This window comes from Tachypleus tridentatus, chromosome 9 (assembly GCF_004210375.1).
Source record: "Tachypleus tridentatus isolate NWPU-2018 chromosome 9, ASM421037v1, whole genome shotgun sequence".
Lineage (NCBI taxonomy): Eukaryota > Metazoa > Arthropoda > Merostomata > Xiphosura > Limulidae > Tachypleus > Tachypleus tridentatus.
Window position 1 is genome coordinate 77,610,009 of NC_134833.1, and position 20,404 is coordinate 77,630,412.

Consider the following 20,404-nt stretch of genomic DNA (forward strand, 5'->3'; position numbering starts at 1 on the left):
ATCTTACTGAAAACCTCCCTGACCAAAGTTGATTTCATGCTCTTAAGTGTAAGACTCCATAACGATGATCTGTAATTGCTCAGACCTCTGGCGATGGACGCACCCTTGCAGCTTAAAGTAGTAATAAAACGTGATATACAGGCCGGAAAATTACTTGTTATTACTGTTGGTAAGATAAGTAAGAAAAGGTTAACATAATGCATAAATACTATTAAATAACAGACTGTGGCGTTCACAGAATGTCTGATCAATTCTATGTGTTAATCTCTCACAAACGATAATACATAAAGACAACACCAATTTACTGCTTTATTTCCTAGTGTTGGCGGTGCTGGGTTATAGAGACTAATATTTATATAAGAACTTAGTCTGTTAGATATAATTTTATTATTATTATCATTTCGTACAGAGGTATTCTCGGCGGTGTTCAGTTTCAAGTCGTCCATTGAATTTGTTGTTTAACGAGATAATATAAGAGGGTAGTGGTGAAAGTTTGCCCTCTTAATTGTGTGGTGGTGGTGGTGTCTTGAGACAAAAGTGATCCGTAAGGTCTGACAAACTTAAGAATTGCAGACAAAGAGAATAAATAAAGGGGCAGAATTACTTTTATTTTAAGCGATGGCGAAGGGCGTTATTGTAGTTAGCCACTGTAAAAGGATCAGTTTTCTTCATTACATAATATTTATTATTACTTTTCTTCCTGATTGACGGTTGTTAAGCGTTACGTTATACAATGGACTGTACGTGCAATCATAGGTATGTAAACTTAATTTTTAGCTTCGTGAGCTTGCAGACATACGACTAAATCACTGGAGAGGGAGATGTTCTATTACTTTCACAACGAAGAACTAAACAACACCGTTGTATAATTTGCGAGTTACTGTATTGACCCTGTTTAGTCATCATGTCATAGACCGACAGCGAACGTCTAATTATCAGGTTAGCTTATGCCGAGAACTTTTAAGAATTATGTATTAAATGTCAAATATAGAGAATAAAAGTATTTTGATATATATATATAATTACAGATAATTAAACATTACAGTGATAAATAGGGAGAGGGGACACACATAAATACAGCGAAAAAAAAACAATTACAAGATGAAGTAGTACAGAAATTAACACTGCAAAATTACAGCAGGAGAGGTTTAACTAACAAAAGGGCACGTGCCAATAAGCACCCTACACTTCTACACCATGATCTGTAACAACGTGTCTCAAAACATAAAGACACAACACTGACCCACTTTCCAACATCACTGAAACGTCTGGTATCTTCAAGAGGTTTAACTTTGGCAACAGGTTTTTGTAAACATACAACACGTTTAATCAAACACACATTCTACAAAAACTTCAACTACTTTTGTATGGAACTCTTTCTCTCTCTTAGTCCCTTTCCGTGTGAAAATAATAACGGTGCACAGGCGTTTATCGAGTGCCAATATACAAGTAATTTATAATATACAGAGTGTTGTAACACATGATAATTGGTGCTATCATCCGTCTATTATTAACTGCTTCTATCATTAACTAGTTGGATAAAAAACCTGTTATTACTAAGTCATGACCCAAAGTGTTTGGTCAATAATTAAATCTTACTCTACTAGAACGTGCGTATGTTAGCAACACGTTTCCCATCAACGTCATACAGTACAAGTTCATCTTATCACATCTACACCAAAGGTGGACTGTACTCACATATTTCTAGATATTTTTCAATGAAACATTCAAAAACTGTTCATTTTTAATTCAACAACATTCGTCAACTTAAGGTAAAATCTCTAAGAACTGGCATTCTTCTTTTATATTACAATCCTTCAGTTGGCCAGCAATATCTGTAAAAACTACAGTAATAAAACCCGAGGTTCTATTCCCAACGGTGGACAAAGTGAAGATAGTCCATTGTTTAACTTTGGTCAATTATTTTAACTTTCAACTTAAATTTATCTGATGTCAAAGCAATTCAAGAACATTTCCTTATAAACATTTTTTCTTACTTAACTTCATACGATTTTGTTGCTTGTACGTGTATTGTCGTTTTTGAGAAGAGCGTAGATAGAAAGATATGCCTGAGCTACAAACAGAATGTCCTGAAGAATGGATATGCGGATGCCTTAATTTGTGCTACAAACAGTACGACTTCGAGTATAGAAAGACGTTTTAATCTGAACTACAAGTAGCATGACATTAACAGTTAGTCTGTAGTTTCACTTTTATGTGTGTAAACGTTTCCTACACATGTAATAAACCAACAACAAAAAGTTTATTTGTAAGCTTAGCACAAAACAATCAAATATGAAAAACAAGATTAATAGATGGCATAACCTACTTTGTTTGCTTCTGATATTCACGCAGAGCTACTCTAGGGCTTTTTGTTTGTTTGTAATAAAGCACAATGCTATATAATGGGCTATATGTGCTCTGCCAACCACGGGTATCGAAATTCGGTTTCCAGCGTTGTAAGTCCGCAAACATACTGCTGTACCATTGGTAAAAACATTATGGCTAGTACAGCCAACCATCCCTAATTTTTAACTGATGGACTAGACGGAAAGAAAAGGTCAACAACGTCCATCGAAAATTTTGGTCTACTCTATACGAATAGAGAGGCTTGGTCGTCACACTTATAACGCATTCACAGTCCAAAAGTACGATACGCGATTTTGCGTCAACGAAATACAAATAATAAACCCTTGGATTCACAAGAAGGCAAACTAACTGTTAGGTCGCACTTGGTTCAAATATAATTCAGAAGTCCAGCTTATTGGACAAATTCGGTTGTTCAGCAAAGTACTTTCTGCGACGTTTAATACATTACTTTCAATAAATGTAGGTTATGGTGTTTGTTATATGTCTGATAACGTATTGTAACTTCTATAAAGTACAAGGAAGGTGTAATTTTATATGAAGAAAGGAACAAGAAATGTTTTTAAATTATATGAATAAAGTATGCATGACACGTCATTATACAAAACGTATAAAAAATTACGAATACTGTGAAAAAATAAAAGGCTTGATATGAAAACGACGTATGCTATGAATTTTGCTCTATTTTTAACTAAATGTGTCAAGATGTGTTATAGTAACAAGAAAAGCTTTAACAAAACCTCAAAACAAGCCAAGGATCTTAATAGTTACTTTCAAAACTCGACCACAGTCTAAAGAAATTGGGGACCAAACTTTTATGTTCCACATTCCATAGGGCATTTGGCAACATTGAAAAAAAAACTTACTTTTTCTTTAGACTTTCTGTTCACAGACCAGTGTCTCACCATACCATACAGAAAGTACATGGCTCCTACAAATGTTTTCCTTTAAAGAGGCAGCATCAACACAGGAGTAAGAGCATAATACTCGCTTCATCACACCTTCAGAAGTAACATGGTACACTCATGCAGGTAACATAACGTCTATACTATTAGGAAAAGTATCCGCTAGCCAATCAACTCTCAAAATCTAAACGATCCACACGCTTGGAATCTGATGACATATACATTGCTGACGCAACAGAAGATGAAGACATCCACTTCCTTTTTGACCTATTATATCGCTATGTTAAGGATAAAAATCTGCACATCTAGCGCTAATGCTCAACAATGACCCGGACTAAACACATATATCTTCAAAGAACTGTGCGGACGACAACAACACAGACACGATGAGCCACGCAGTGAGCAGTCTTTTGAACAACCACGTGCTTCGACTATAGCTACCGGCTCAGCAAGATAATGTGCGCGCGCAAAATCATGAGTTTAGCGCATGGATATAGTCTCGGTGAAGAGCTACAATGATTTATCTATCAGTATTTCACCCATAATATTTCAGAAATTTTAAAAATGCCATTAAATTAACAGTTGCATCAGTATCGGATAAGAAAGGAAAAAAAAAACTAAGAAATATATTGTAAAACGTGGAATGCATTACACAGTCATTCTTTGTTATACCTTAAATATATCAAGCTCGAAATCCAGATGGCTTGAGTATTTTTATCAGCAATTGCCGTCGTTTTGATTTTGTACCTGTGTACTCTTTGTATTGTTACTTGTTTCTCTTAATACAACATGCATTCTGCGAACTCAACATTGCGTAATAGATTTACTGCTATGAATTTAATATCTGTTTGTTTCAGTTTCATGCATGTTACAAACTGTTTGATGTGTGTTGCGCAAGTTTCATCAGTTCTCTAAATTTGTAGATTATTATTGAGAGCAAGAATCAACAAAATGTGGTTTACGAATACACTAGCTCGTTTTCAAACACTGTTGAACGTTCGAGAATCTCGCGTGATTGGTTAAAAAAGCTAGCCAAGAGACAGTAAGATATTGTCCGTTAGCAACACTCAGTATACTATTACATAAGCTTCGGAAGCTAAAATTGTGATTAACGCTTATTAATATGAAAACTACAGAATTTGAGCAGATAAAATTGTGAATAACGCTTATTAATATGAAAACTACAGAATTTGAGCAGAGTCGTTTATAGATTTCAAACATTTCGACCCGTTCAACTTCAGAGAATTGTCTTCAAACGTTAGTATTTATTTCTACGAGGACATCATATATCTATCTTCCCCTGTGAGAAGTAAGCTTGTAAACCGCATTGAACCAAACAAGAACAGAGTTCGCGAACATTCCCATCAAGTATGTGCTTATCAATTCAGAAATTAATTTGCTCATTATGAACCTAGATCGTCGACCAGATATTCGTTTCTAACCTGGATATACAACTGTGTTGTCCGCAAGTTTCCAAAACTTTTGTATACAGGCCAATATCCGTAATAAATGTTTGTAACAGCCGTTATTATAAATTGTATTGTTGTTTGCATATTAAAACATATTTGTGTTAAGAAAGAAAACTGTTTATCAATATTGTTGGCAAACAAATTTAACAAATATTGAAATTAAAATAACTTTTAAATTAAAATTTTCGACTATTTGAAATCGTAACACGTAACATAATAAATCGGAGACTCGTTCAAGATAACTTATAACACGTAACAACTAATAAACAATAAACCTTACATTTCTTTTAACGATGACGTTTTTCTTAATGCATGAAAATTTCTCATGAGTTGAGCTATTTGAGAATCATATGATCTAATGAAATGAATTTGAGTACTTCAATCATGTTAGTTGATCAACATTTTCTTTACATTAAACACTATTCATAATAAGATTGGCATTCCTTCGGATTTTACATATAATGAACCCTGTGAAGTTAATAACTAACAAAATTAATGACAAATTTTGTGATCAAGTGCATGTATTGTATAGTTTATTACTCGAACAGTTTTACAGTTGTTATATATACGTGATCTCACAATATTTGTAACACTATACAATCGTATCTCGTGAAGACATAATGGAACATTCCACACAGACGATTGCTTATTAGATTTAAAATCATCGTTCCATAAAACACTTCAAGTGTTAATTTCCTGGTATAAAGTTTACAATACACGCTGTGTAAAATTACCAATTTTGTTTTATTATTATTTTAAGGAATAAATTTATCGTATATTTGACACCCAGTTTAAAATTTGGATCTTAAGAGGGTTTTAAACAAGTGTAGTAACGGTTTCCAATGCGCTTGGCAAGTAGTTTACAAGTGGATTTGTTCTTATCTCTATACCTTCTAACCAAACAGTACCGAAACGGATGTATGAATCTCCTGAAGATTTCGTTTTCAGCAACGTTTAAGAAGCTGTGTGAAATTATATTTAAACGAACACAGAAAAGTTGTTTTTTTCCACAGCTATGAACTTAAAGAAATGAAGATATTCTGAGTTATAAAAGAATAGTCCTAAGTATCTTTAATATGACTAAGTATAACATATCTGCTTCTTAGTAAAGACACAAAAATATTAAATCATATGATTCTCCACTAATTCATATAGGCGATATTAATAATTTTAGTAAAATTGTTACCAGTATGACTGCTATATCTTGGTGTCATAAGGTACGAGATTTCTTTCCTTTATCATAACACAAGCACGAGTGGTATTTACTGTTTTAAAATTATGCTAGACGCATGAACGATATATCTTGTTATAACAAGATACAATGCAACTTTTCTTAACAATAACACAGCCACGGGCGTCACTTAAGGTATTAAATTGCTACAAGAAAAGTATATCGAGTGCACATGTATACATTTATGTCTCTTAAATTGTTTTATTCTTTATGTTAAAAGAATTACGGTAGTGATAACATGTAGAAACCTAAGCTGAGAGCCCGAACGTGATTAACGAGCTTGTCCGAATAAGGACTCGGACAGCAGGTAGACAGGCACACGTGCACCATTGAGTTGAAATAAGATACGAAACGTTTTCTTTATCGAAATATTGGTTAGTGCAGAACTTCAGTGCTATTATTGTCAAGAGCAGACAGACGACAGCAACACGTATAAAATTCAACAGGAGAACAAATATATTCAGCCTTTTCCAAGAGAGAAAAACGCAGATTAGTAATTACTTCAGTTACCCTAAAATATGATAAAAGCATGGTGTCAAGCAAACTCTGATGCTTCATTAAGTAAAAACGTAATCCTGTAAAATGTACTGTGAGGCTTAAAAGAAAAGCTATGTTATAAATAAATTAGCAACTAACAAAAACAATACGGTGAACTAAACAAAAGTTAATATCTTATCCTACTATTATATTACAGACAGTGACAAATATAAACTTTCAGAATACATTAAGCTGGGAAGAACACATAAAACAAAAATCATTAAGATTTCAGTAGACATTAAGGTATGACCAAAATTAAGAGTATGTCGAAAATAATTTTGAGTAACAGTATTTAAAAAAGAGAGAGTAGAGAAGTAACAAATGATCATATCAAAGAGTAACGTTTTAGATTTTTTACGGTAACGTTAATACATTTTATATTTTGAAAAAAAAATCGAAGTAATTACTCTTGACAAACTATTAAAAGGTATAAAATATTTCGAATTTTTTAAACGAAAAACGTTTGTACTGCGATATTAATATTTTATGTATTTTTCTGGTTTCTGTACAATACAGATATACAAAACTTCGAATCAACTAGATTGAAAGATGTAAATTTAGACTGCTGCAAATATATGGCTGTAAATCGTTTAAATAAAACTCCAGAGTGCTTAGACTAAGTGCTATCAGACATATAACCGCATAGTATTTAAACAATAAATCTCGAGTATCTAGTCCATGTAAAATCACAGATACCACCGCATATTATTTAAACAATAAATATCAAGTATCTAGTCCAAATGAAATCACAGATACCACCGCATATTATTTAAACACTAAATCGAGTATCTAGTCCAAGTGAAATCACAGATACCACCGCACATTATTTAAACAATAAACCTCAGGTATCTGGTCCAAGTGAAATCTCAGATACCACCGCATATTGCATATTGTTTAAGCAATAAACTTTGGAGTATTTAGACTTGATCTATAAATTACTCAGAAAATAGATAGATATTGCACTACACTTCACCATCTAAATCTATTTTACACTATAAAAGTTGTCATTCATCCAATAATGTAAAAAACGTCTCGTCAACCACTGTATCTTTTATATCATCTAGCCTGTTAAGCCCTGATATTTGACGAAAGGCCACGTCGACACTGGATATAGCAGATAGGGTGTGGCTGACATATTGTTACAAATATACATAGATTTCTTTACTTTTAGCCATAAGTTGTTGTTTTTTTTAAATTACACGTTAACATATATTAAATCTGCACTGACCCATACAGAACCTTTATGACATGCCCTTGGTACAAGTATATGGAAATTCTACAGAATGATAAGTGGTCTCACTCTGGCTCATTCACTTGTCAACAGGGATTAGTGAAGCATTATCATAGTATTGAAATTTACACATGGTAATGACATGGAAGAATTAGCCCTAGAATGCAAAATATTATCTTGTCATAACACCTTTGCACAGTAATGTGTGTGTGTGTGTGTGTGTGTGTGTGTGTGTGTGTAAAATAAGCTGGAACTCAAGCAAATCTCAGGCAGATATGGAATATATTAAAGACAAATAACGATTTATATGGCAACAACACAAAAAATTATCTGATCATATTAACTCGAAATAGTAAGTATTCATGTCATAAAAATATAAATCTGAACACTATCAGGAATCGAAAAAGCATGTCGACTTGTTTGATCGAACCACAGTTAAATTTGAACGCCATAAATAATTCAGTTGAGCAAGTCAACAATTTAAAAACAACTCGAACATTTCGACAAAAATTGAATTCTGGTAAATAACATTAAATTAGAATACGGATAATACTTAATAATAACCAAAACTAACAAAAATAACATCTCAAACAAAATATCGTTCCTCAAACAGCTCTGAAAATATAACTACGAAATTACAACTTACTTAACATAATAAAATAACAAAGATGGATTTCATTAAAACCAACGGATTTCACTTTAACCAGTTATACCTTAAGCAAATAACTGGTTCCTTCTGTAATAACTGAAGTATTGGCATCTTCCAGTAAAATGATTTGAAAATAATAGCGTGAATAAACGTTTTTGTTTCGTCTTGTTTTTATCTAGGTCGTTTTTTTCCTACGCTGGGAATAATACTACACCATAAGGCAAACACAGTTTAGCAAAACAAAAGGTTTTGAAGTTGTATAATAAAAACTAAACGGTTATATGTTGTATATATATAGCTAGAATGTGATCTATTTTAAACAACAACAAGAATTTGTGAATATATTCACCTATGAATATAGGTTATCACATAACACGTTTATACGAAGTTATATATATTCATAGATATTACCCCGTATATAACCATCTCCATATTCTTTCTCTGAAAACACAAACTATCTCTGACAATTAAGTTAATCTGATGACAGTACTATTACCAAGTAAATAGCCAAATAATCTATTATCACTTAGAAAACACCTCTAATATAAACTCTAGCTCTGATGGTCACAGTTATCTGATGCTTCTGACTTAAGTGTCCACGTTGTCTGCGAACGTCTGTAAAACATCCTCAAGAGACTCTCGCCTTTGAAGATCAAGGCTTACCTAATGACGCGTCATCTTATGGAATGTCAACGGTCAAAACATAACTATATTAGGAGGGTTACTTGCTTATGAAATTCACTTGTGCGTCTGCGTATATCGGAATTTGGTCACCATGATAAGTTTTTATCTATTTTGTTTAAACATTGATCGGTCACAGAGTCCTCACAAGTTGTTTTAGAAAGAACCCTATATAAACATTTTACCCTCTTGGTACGTTAATTGATGGGACATCTGTACGTGATGAGAATTTTGTTACTTCTATGGCATTGAACATTCCAGAGAACATTAATCTTGTCAAAATTAGCAACCGTGTTCCTCAAACGTTTCCAACCTCGGTCGATAATTACATCTTCAGTATAAAATACGTTGTGGAACACTACATACTTTAATCTGGTTATATAAAATTATAAGCTGGAGTAGCAGATTTTGCCACTCCATATGCTAAATTCACGCAATAGAAATAAAAAACAAATCTATCCAATCAAAAAGAGATTTTATGTAAAAACAAACGAGGCAAAACTACATAGACCTTCGAAACAATTTTCAATCACACTTTGCCACCGCTTTGAAGAATCTGCACAGTTTTGGGCGTGATGAAATTGTCAAATATTAAACACAAACTACTACGTGCACAAAACACGAAACATGTTAATCAATGAATTGATCATTCCCAAATATGGTTCGTAAGTATACTGAACAAATTTTAAAAACATGAAGTGTAAACAATGCTTATCAATTTAGAGTATCGCCTCAAAACACCAATGATGTATAAATATCGTTTATTATTTTTCCCTCTAGTAATACAACAAAAAGCACGGGTTAAGAAACCTGACCGTTTTCGTTCAAATTGTATAATTTGGTGAAATAGTGTTTCTACTTTACATTATTTAAATAACAACTTGTATTTCTACAGTACTTAATGGGTACAACCTTAAAAAAAGAAAAGAACTTGGCATAAGTTTGAGTGTATTTTAATTTCTCAAAATTTAACTGAAAATTTATCAATCATCGTGTACTGTAAGCAAATGAAACATTTCTTTAATAATGATATATAGATTCATCATGTTTTCACTGTCCTTGGGTGAAGACCACGTGTTTAGCAATTTTCTTAACTCAATAAACATTAATTACTTTGTCTTCCAAACTGAAATAGGTAAATCTAAGTTGGACAAAATTATTAAACTTATCGAGGCAGCTAAACAGTTTTTGTATTATAATACAGCTCGGCATGAATCGATCAGGTTGATTGAATGACAACTTTTGAGACTGTAATACGCTCTGCATGATTCGAGGAAAACAGAAGAACGGAAGTTTTCTTGAATCATAATAAAACTCAAGCTGAGCAGTTTTTGTTATCCGGAACGAATGGACACCTTGGATCAAATGCATCACAAAAATAGGCTGTCACTAACAGATGAAACACAAAACCCTCACTCATCTGTAGTTATAAAAGTGAAATGAAAAGCACTGTTCATAAAACATGTTGGGCACATAAGGCTATATTATGTAGACATTCTAGAAAGTGTTGGACAGTTGATGTTACCATAAGTAGCTATTCTTGAGATATTGTTATGCAGCTGAGGCTACTTTATGTAGGTATTCCAGAAATATCGTCGAACAGCTGAGGCTACTTTATGTAGGTATTCCAGAAATATCGTCGAACAGCTGAGGCTACTTTATGTAGGTATTCCAAAAATATCGTCGAACAGCTGAGGCTACTTTATGTAGCTTATCCAGAAATATCGTCGAACAGCTGAGGCTACTTTATGTAGGTATTCCAACACAAAACCCTCATTTATCTCTAATTGTAAAAATTCAAATGAAAAAAACTGTCAATGCTGTTCCACTGCTATACAAAAATATAAATCTGCAACACGCCAACTGTTGGGCTACTCTTTTGCCAACGAACTGTGGGAATAACCAGCACATTGTAACGCCCCAATGATGAAAGGGAGAGCATGTTTGGGTGTGACCGGGATTTGAACCAGCGACCTTCAGGACTGCGAGTCGGTCGTCCTCATCACCTGGCCAAGTGGACCCCATCAGAGACGTTTAAACCCACATTTAAGAAATACACGACACAAAAATACGGCGTTATTCACAACCATGCCTCAAAAAAGGAACACGAATTCGGAAAAAAAAGGTTATCATAGATTTAAACCCAATAAAACTTACGAGATTTCGATTGTTGAGAAGACGTAAGTTACGCTTACACTACGACACTAAGCACTGTAAGGCCTACAGGTCTGTAATGTACAAGTATCTCAAAATTCAAGAAGACAAACACTGCTCAAATTCGATTATAATATACTTAGTTTTTCTATACTTACGTTAAATACATCGAGTTAAGCTGTGTCACAAAAATGATAACTTACATTGTTTAATGTTAATAAAATGATGAAAACAGCACTATAATTAACTTTCATAAGTTATGTAAGAACAGTATTATGAAAGCTCGCAATTATGTTATGACTGAGGTGACAGAAAAAAGTAATTAATTACCTTCATTAAAATCCCATCTACTCTACTGCAAAAAATAAACCAAATTTAGAAGAACTTTCTTTCCAAAAGAAGGGAGAAGGAAAGGCATTACAAAGATATCTAAACATTAGGTCGCTGAACAATTACCACCCTTCTACTAACTTGGCACAAAATTCGCACACAGGAATCTCGAAGAAATGGAAGAACTGGCCGTATTTCTTTCAATACTCAACGTTGTAGGCAAAATTGTGTAGACAAATCTCTACTGAGATAAAAGTAAAGAGAGCGTGTTACACGAATGAACCATTGTACAGATTTAGGCACACGAAAGCTGTTGATTTAATTATTTTCGAGATGAGTTGACAAACTGTCCTCAGAGAATACCCAGCTCACTTGTAGTTTATATATAACCTTATAAACCTCAATTAAATATTACCTTAGAACTGTTCGAATGCTGCACGAGTATTTGTGTCAGTACGAAGAAATACAATGGGCAAGTTATCTGCTCTCTGTCCACTATGGGAATCGAACCCCGAATATTTAGTCCTTACACTTACCGCTGCCCATCGAAGAAGATTCTGTATTCGAATTTATGTAAATGTGTTCTAATTCCAGCTTAGTTAGGAACAGGAATATTAGTTTGGTAAGTGAATTTAGAAATAACCTAAATTTCCTAAGTTGGCCGAGCCTCATGAGAAATTATTACTGTTGACAATGAGGATACCCAATTTATGGAACAGTGGATTATCATCTCTATAAGCAGAAATGTAAAAACAACATAGTTGTCCGCATTGCTGGACTGATTCTTATTTTCTAATTGAATACATAATTCCATTTAAGAACCTTTTTCTTTTAATTTGACTCCAATACTCACGCTAATACACACATTTAAACCACTAACATCACCATCTGCAAAACGAAAGCAATTTCATTTTTTAGTCCATGATCGATAAGTAAGAACATACCTTTAACGTGTGACAAGTTCACTTGGCAAACAAAAGTCATGTCACTATCCCCTAAGAAATTTAATCATGTGTTATTTATATTAAAAAGTTTTACTTATAAGACACACCATTTTGAAGTTTCAGAATTAGTTCCATAGTCATGCGCCATGGTTTATGCGGATGTAAAAATGTGAGAATAAATGACTAACTTATTACATAAAAGGTCGTCCATAACCACCGCTAATGAAGAGAAATACTAAACACAAAACTGCTCAACATTTGTATTTTTAGAATATAGACTTAAAATAATTACTAATCATTTTAGCACAACATTCACGTAAAAAAAACCACACACACACGTAACCATTTGAAAGAAAACACACTGTTGTTCACAATTGCTATAATCGACTTATCATGCAAAAAAACAATTCTTCGCTCGTTGTAGAGAAAATACCAAAACGCGAAATATTAATTATCAGTGACTAATTTTTGTAACCCACAAAAAATAAAGCTTTCTAAATACACTATCATTTACATATACTCTTAACACCAAATACAAAAAAGACAACGCCGCTCAGAGATGTTTAAACGCTAAACAAATAACGAAATACAAAAACATACACAAACACATTTAAAGAACGGACACAAAACAAAGAATCACTCGCAACGTCGCCTACAAAACACGCACTGAAACCAAAACAGAGTCGTTCACAACAACTCTTTAACAAAGTGCACAACAAGAAAAAGAACCGTTAGCAATGCCCTTTAACTAACAAAGATGGACAAAGGAGTAAAAATATATTCATTACATTCAGTTATAAACACAACACACGAAAACCGAAACTCAACGCCATTCACAATCACGTTTAAAGACCACATACAAAGCCATTCACAAACACGTAAATGAAGGGCAAAGACAAAATAAAGAGCTGTTCGTAATGCTGTTTAAGCACACGCACACGCACACACAGATCAAAGCACAAAGTCGTTCACAACCATGTTTAAAAAACAGACACATAATTATAAACAGAAAGCTGCAAACAAATGCTTTTACAAGAAAAAACGAATACAAAGACGTTTAGAGTCACTGCTACTGACCAGACCAACAAAAAGATTTCACAATCGCTTTAATGGAAGTGTAATACATGACCACAAGATGAATAAAGTCACAACAACAACGACTGGGGAACGAACACAAACCAGAACAAATAAACATACAATATTTATTATTTACATTGTCAACAAAACCGACAGAATGATACACTCCAATAAATGCATTTTGAGTACTCCTAAAACGTCGCGTTGTCTCATTTATTTTAGTTATTAAAGTAAGCTTCTACAATTTTCCACATACCATATTAGAATAATATTCCACTTTTGAAATGGCTATTGTCATTAAGTGAAACTAACAACACTCTTCATTATTGCTTTGAATAAAGGTCTACCCAGCAAGTAGCAGTATACATTGTGAGCGATTTCTTATCTTGATTATGCTATAACTAGATAAACAGCTTCACATTATAACTGCATTAGACAGTATTTTCGTACCACTTTTAGTTAAACGAAAACGCAAGTACTTGCCATAAAAAAAGACGGTAACCAGTTAGAATTACTGCTAATAGTAGCGGAGAGATTTTTACATTTCCACAGTATAATGACCTCTTCCATTATATGACTAACCTGTAATTGGAATGAAAATACAAGTACAAATGAGGTTCGTTGGCACATCGAAAGAAAGTTCAGTAAAATTCTAATCAATAAATAAAAACACAAAAACAAATACAAGTCGGTTTAATTAAAGAACACTGTGTGCCAGACAGTCAGTCCGTACGTGTATATGTGCTAGCTCACATAGAAACCCAGTATTACTATTGGCTAACTGTACAGTGATACTTGCTTATACGAGTGCAAAAATTTAGCGACGTTTAACGTATATTGTTCTATACAAATAAAAACTACGACGTTCATAATATTAAGTTTCAAAACAACTTCAGTAAAGCAAATAAACAAACACACAAGAAAACACATTAAATTCTTTGCTTTTCCATGACTTATAAATAACGCATAACACAGTTATATCTCAATAAAATTTCCAAAAGGCATCTCAAATCAACAACTGAGCTTAAAGTTGACACACAAGTACAAGTTTACCCTTTATACAAACACAATCAACTGGGCAGGTATTCATAAGGAAATTATTATCGGTTGCAAGACAATTCACACCATTTAATCTCTGGAGTGTTCGAAGATTATTCAATTTTCTTTCGCCCCGCACATGGTGTGGAGGTATTTAACTGAATCGCAGACACGAAAGTAGCTGTTTTAAGAATATTTTTTTATGTAAAAATAAGATGGTGTATATGACTACTATGCGGAATTGTATTATGAAAACAGACTGATAGTGCGATCATGCACAAGTGAAACTAATGAAAATGTGCGGGTTATTACCCCATAAACTGAACATCGTACAAAAGGATATGTTAATTTAAACTGCGGACAATGAACAAAATGTAACATGCTGTGAATAATGCAACAAGGGTCATTACCTAGGATTCAGTAACAGTGCAAACAAAATAATTCCGGAGAGGGAGGAAAAGGTCAACGCTGAACCTAACCCTCCCTGGTCCAAAACATGTATTGAATCACGATGAAGACGTGTAGGCTACACGACTTGTGAGAGAGAGAGAGAAAGCCGAGAAGAGAAGTCGTCAACAGAGCAATAAGAAACGGGGCTCAACAGGTCTTAGCAAGTATTTATCTACACGTCCAATGCTTTGAGATTTGTGTGTGTGTGTAATCTAGTAATAGATTGCTTAAAAAACAAAAGTAAAATTCAAGAACAGTTGCACATTTTTAATGCGTAGTATTATCTTGGTAGATAAAAGTAAATGGGATAGGGAGGGCGGCAGTAGTAAGAGACGCTAGTTGTGGCTATTGGTTTTCCTGTAATATTTAGTTATGAGGTTAATCTAGTTTCGATAGACGGTAGATCAGTGTGTTTTTCTACACAGCAGGCGTGAGAGGTAATAGGGAAGCGATATGCCAATAGTGTGGCACGGTTTTGTAGTTTTTGTTAGGTTATTTTTTTTTCTTTTGTTTTATCTCCTTCACGTTGCATGTTATCATGCAAGCATATTCCATAATGGATCTGATAAACGATTTATATATGTTTAGAATAGTAGTTGTTATGCAGTTGTGAACATTGTGGCAAATGTTTTTTATGGTATGCTATTTTGATTTGTAGTTTGTTTTGTTTGTTTTTTTAATTTCTTTGATATGGAAGCTCCAGATGAATGAACGATTTAGAGTGATGCCTAACAATTTCATAATCGTAGAAGAGGTTATAGGAGAGTTTTAGAGAGATAATATAGCTTGACACTTCTATTATTCTTAATTTTTGTTTAGATTTGTATTTCCCACTGAATAATTCGTGGCAAATAGTTGTTATAGTCACTGCCACAATTTCATTCGTTTTCGATGGTCTACAGCTAACATAATGCACTAAAGAAAATAATTACAGGTTTCAGACGATATATAAATGCGATTTAGATATATAAATGTAAGGAACTGACAAACAAAAAAAACACATAACATAAAAAAAATTGATACCATTAAGGGTCAAAAAGAAAGAAATGAAATGGTGACAAACGAACAGCTGTGCGCAGCTTGTCTGAACACCGTAGCTACACAGGTTATTTTTGTCACTACTACACTACTTCGTAAATATTTAATATATTAATTATCTCACTCATGCTTTATAAAGCATATTTTTATAACATAACAAATTTCATGAAAATTATGTGCCATTTCTCCAACAGGCTGATATTAGTTTAAATACAAACCAACAATCATTTAATGCATTCACTATGCTCCTGTTATCCTATGTAAAGCATATACTTAACTAATTACATTACTTTTTACGATTTTAATTGTGTTGCCATTGTTATTATTTCTAGTTTTTTATGAGCCAGACTATAGATTAATATTCTTTACCAACAAGATATTAAAAAAATTAATTATTATAAAATCATTAATTAGAAAATTCCTTCTATTGTTGAAACATCTCAAGTTTATATTAAATTATAAATCTCTAAGTTAAAGGATGTTACTTAGAAAAGCTCATTTAACTATGTAAAACATTCCTCCATCTGTAGTCATTAAATGTTTTTTTTATATATATTAAGTTCATGTACTCTATCACAAGGTTTTTATACATTATTACACAACTAAAGCATTACACACATGATACATAAGAAAATGTAATATGGGGAGGTAGGGGGTCCTAAGATTACAAACTTCATTTAATGGGACAAAAACTAAGAAATCAACAGGATATAACAAAGTAATGCAACTGCCTTCAACATATACATAAAATGCAAGATCTAATCTACTAAAAAGGCAAAAAAAGCAAAGCTTTTAAAAGTTTATATACATATTAACTTAATGTAAAGAACAAACAAGTTTCTCAACAGGAAAAATTGCATCATTTTAGTTTTCTATCTCAGAAGCAAAAATGTTTTTCAGAACTTAGCACAGTTAAATTATCAAATCTTACATTTCTAATAAAAATGATCATTACTTTTTAACGTTGTGTTTTCTTAAAATTATCGATAAGTTTGCAAGATCTCTCATTTTCTTATATTACTGAAAGATTTTGTAAAAATCAGAATTTTAACAATAGGCTATAATACTCATACAAAACAAATGACACGTTAATCATAAAAATGTAGTATGTGGTACTGCATTATTCTTCATAAAAACTACCAAGATATTTAAAAAAATAGTAAAGTAAATACCAGTCTAGTACTTTAAACTGACACAGTGGTTTACAGTAGACGTAAAAAGGTTTTCAGTAGTCTTAACAAAGTAGCATCAGTAACAAAGATGTACCTGTAAATACTTATCAAAAGACTATCATATTTAATGATGTAATTTTTGCTACTCATTGATGTTGATAAATTTTGTGACAGTTACCAGAGTTATTGGGAACAACGGATGTTTCCACTTGTTATGACAAATATAGGCTCATCAAAACTGTCTTAAGGTAAAAAACAACTTTAAGGAAATTGATATCATATTTTGATTTACTTATCCTCTTCATGATAGAGAATTTCTTCAAATGAATATAAATTGCTTCAACCTTCCAACTCAGGCTACTAGCAAATAGAATTTGGTTTAAAAAGCCAATCAAATTAATCTTATTACTCAAGATAATATTCTCCAAAACCAATTTTTTCTCAGATTTGTAGCTAATGAAATTAATCTTTGAAAGTAGCCACCAAACTAAATCACTGAAATTAATTTTCCTACTTATGTTACCAGCTATGACATCAATCTACCAATTCAAATTAATACCTTCTGCAGCTTTTATCAAGAACACACCTATTAAAATTGTCTTCTGTTCTCAGTTACAGATCAACTTAACTTTTCTAGAGTGAAGAAACTAATTTCTTCCACTCAGATTAGCAACTTCTTTATTAGGTCTGAGAAAATCCACTGAAAGAAGCATTTACAAAATGGCTAACAGCTATTTTCACAAACATGGAAATCAATCTCATGACAATACTTAATTATTTAAAAATCTCTTTGGTTTTGTTAGTTCTTAAGTTTAATTTGGTGTAATGTCACTACAAAAGAAATTTCCATATTCCTTAGTTACCTTTGTCAGGGCCTTGCATGTCACAGTTTAATAAATAATTTAGATATTAACTATTATGAAGTATCTTATTTTAATGCATTTCATTCTTTGATATAAACCTCATGCATAAAGTGTTGAATATCTAGTAGAGCAAATATAATTGTTGCTTAAAATATTGCTCTGTTCAGTGTGAGAGATGTTTCAAAAGTGATTATTCCTACATGTGCTGAGATGAGACATCCCTCAGATCATCTTGTGGACTCCTATTGGTCAACAGATATAAAGGAAATTTTTGCTGGGTTAACTGCTACTTAAATTAATTTATATTCCTGTTTAACTGTCACTGTGGCCACTATATGTTATAATGAAATTAGTGTTTGTACTCTGGATAACAACTGTCTAAACAACTTAAGAGCCATTAAAATCAATTACCCTAATAATAAATTACATAAAGTAGCTTTTATAAACCAGATTATTTGTAATCAAAATTAATTTGCCTAGTTTGAAAGTCAGTACTTTTGTCTAACAGTTATTCAAATTAGTCTCTCACTTTTTTCAAGTTAACAGCTATTAAAATCAATCTCTCTGTGCTATGATAAACAGCTACTGAAGGCAATTTCTCTACTCGGATAAACAGATAGTGAAATCAATCTCTCCATCTTGTAGTTAGAGAGATCAAGCTCTCTATTCAAGTTGCCTAGTATTTAATTTTTTAATATTAATCTTAATAATAGCCATCAACTTATAGTTCCCTAGTCAGAAGTTTAATTAGTACAATTTTTCTAATCAGGTTATCATCTACTGAAACTCACCTCTTAAATCTGGTTACAAAACAAAGTGTAAAAACATGTAGACTTTATAAACAGAATACTTTTCAATACATTTTTTTCTTAAGAGTGCATACTTACATCCTAATTAATAAAAGTTATAAACTAAAGCACCTCAACATACAAACACAAAATTCTACAAACACTTTTCAACATCACTTATGTTCTAATTAATGAAATTAAATTGTCTAAACATGCTAAAGAAAACTGTTTATTCAAAACAGTTTTAATCATTAGAACTAGCTAAGGTCTGGTATAATAAATCCAAAAAACAAAAACCTTCATTTATCAAAAATATGAGTCAAAATGCTCACTGCTTTCCATATTGACTGATTTAAATACTTATTGACATGAAATTTAAAGTACCATCCAAAATCAGGATGAAAAAAGCTGTTTCATACAAACGTTTTAACTTTCAAATCTTAAAAATTGGTTCATGAAGGAGGAGATGACAGCAACAGAGCTAAAAATGTATAAAATGATAGTTTTAAGAGGCTATAAGTTTAAAGCTATGTGAACATCAACTAACTTAGAACGTGTTAACATTTTGTGATGAAACTCTTCTAGGTATCCAAAACAGAAACAATTTTTTTTGTTTCTTGAAATACGTGCAAGGAAAAGCCTCTGAAAGTAAACTTAGATATTTTCCAGTTGGAACACCTTAAGGTAGAATCACACTTGCCTACCACTGTAAAATAGAATATCAGTAAAAATAAACTGAGATTTGAAACATACTTTTTAACTAAGCAAAATATTGATAAGCTGAATAAAACTAAGTATTGCAAGACAACGAGTAAAAAAACTTACATCAAGAAGAGCATGGAGCTGGGAGTCTTCCAACACGGAAAGCAAAAAATTTCTTTCCCGTTCACTACAGTCTGTAAGGCAGTGAATGTCATCCAAACTGTCCAACACAGCTGAAACAGCTCCTTCAAAAACAAAACTTAAAATCATACAATTTCTATAACTGCTATATAACAAAGTTTACAAATTTCTGAATGACTTTATTTGAGCAAACTCTCTAAGATAAATAATTATATAGAATTCTCATTACACCAGTATAGTGTTTCTTGGTTAACATTCCACTTAAATAGGATAAGAAAATTAAATTCTGAATTCAAATATTTATTAGAACAAGGTAGTTTCTTGAAATATCAGAGTAGTCCCAATAAATTATATACAGTAAAAAAACACAAAAAACAGAATATATGTTTGTATTTGTGTAATCTACTTGTCTTTATTTGATTCTTTCTAATTACGTTGCTTTTTTAAGATTCTAAAAATTTTAAGTAGGACAATCACCTTTTATTCACTGACAACATACAATCTAAAATAATTAGAAAGCAACTTATTCACTTTTCTAGAAAAGCAAAGTTCTAACAATTGAATTCCAAGAGTATGGCCTTGAGGGGCCACTTCTAACCAAACCCTAACCTGAAGCTAAGATGCAAAGTTATTACAC

General features: G+C 32.4%; 1 protein-coding gene across 5 annotated transcripts in view; it reads right to left on the reverse strand.

The window, feature by feature from the left end:
• Positions 1 to 20,404, reverse strand: part of LOC143225546 (peripheral plasma membrane protein CASK-like) — a 240,825-nt gene that overhangs the window by 78,916 nt on the left and 141,505 nt on the right. For all 5 annotated transcript variants that reach the window (XM_076455194.1, XM_076455196.1, XM_076455199.1 and 2 more), the window contains one exon: positions 19,750 to 19,871. In XM_076455194.1, coding sequence (XP_076311309.1) covers positions 19,750 to 19,871 — 122 coding nt within the window. The remainder of the gene's footprint in view (positions 1 to 19,749; positions 19,872 to 20,404) is intronic.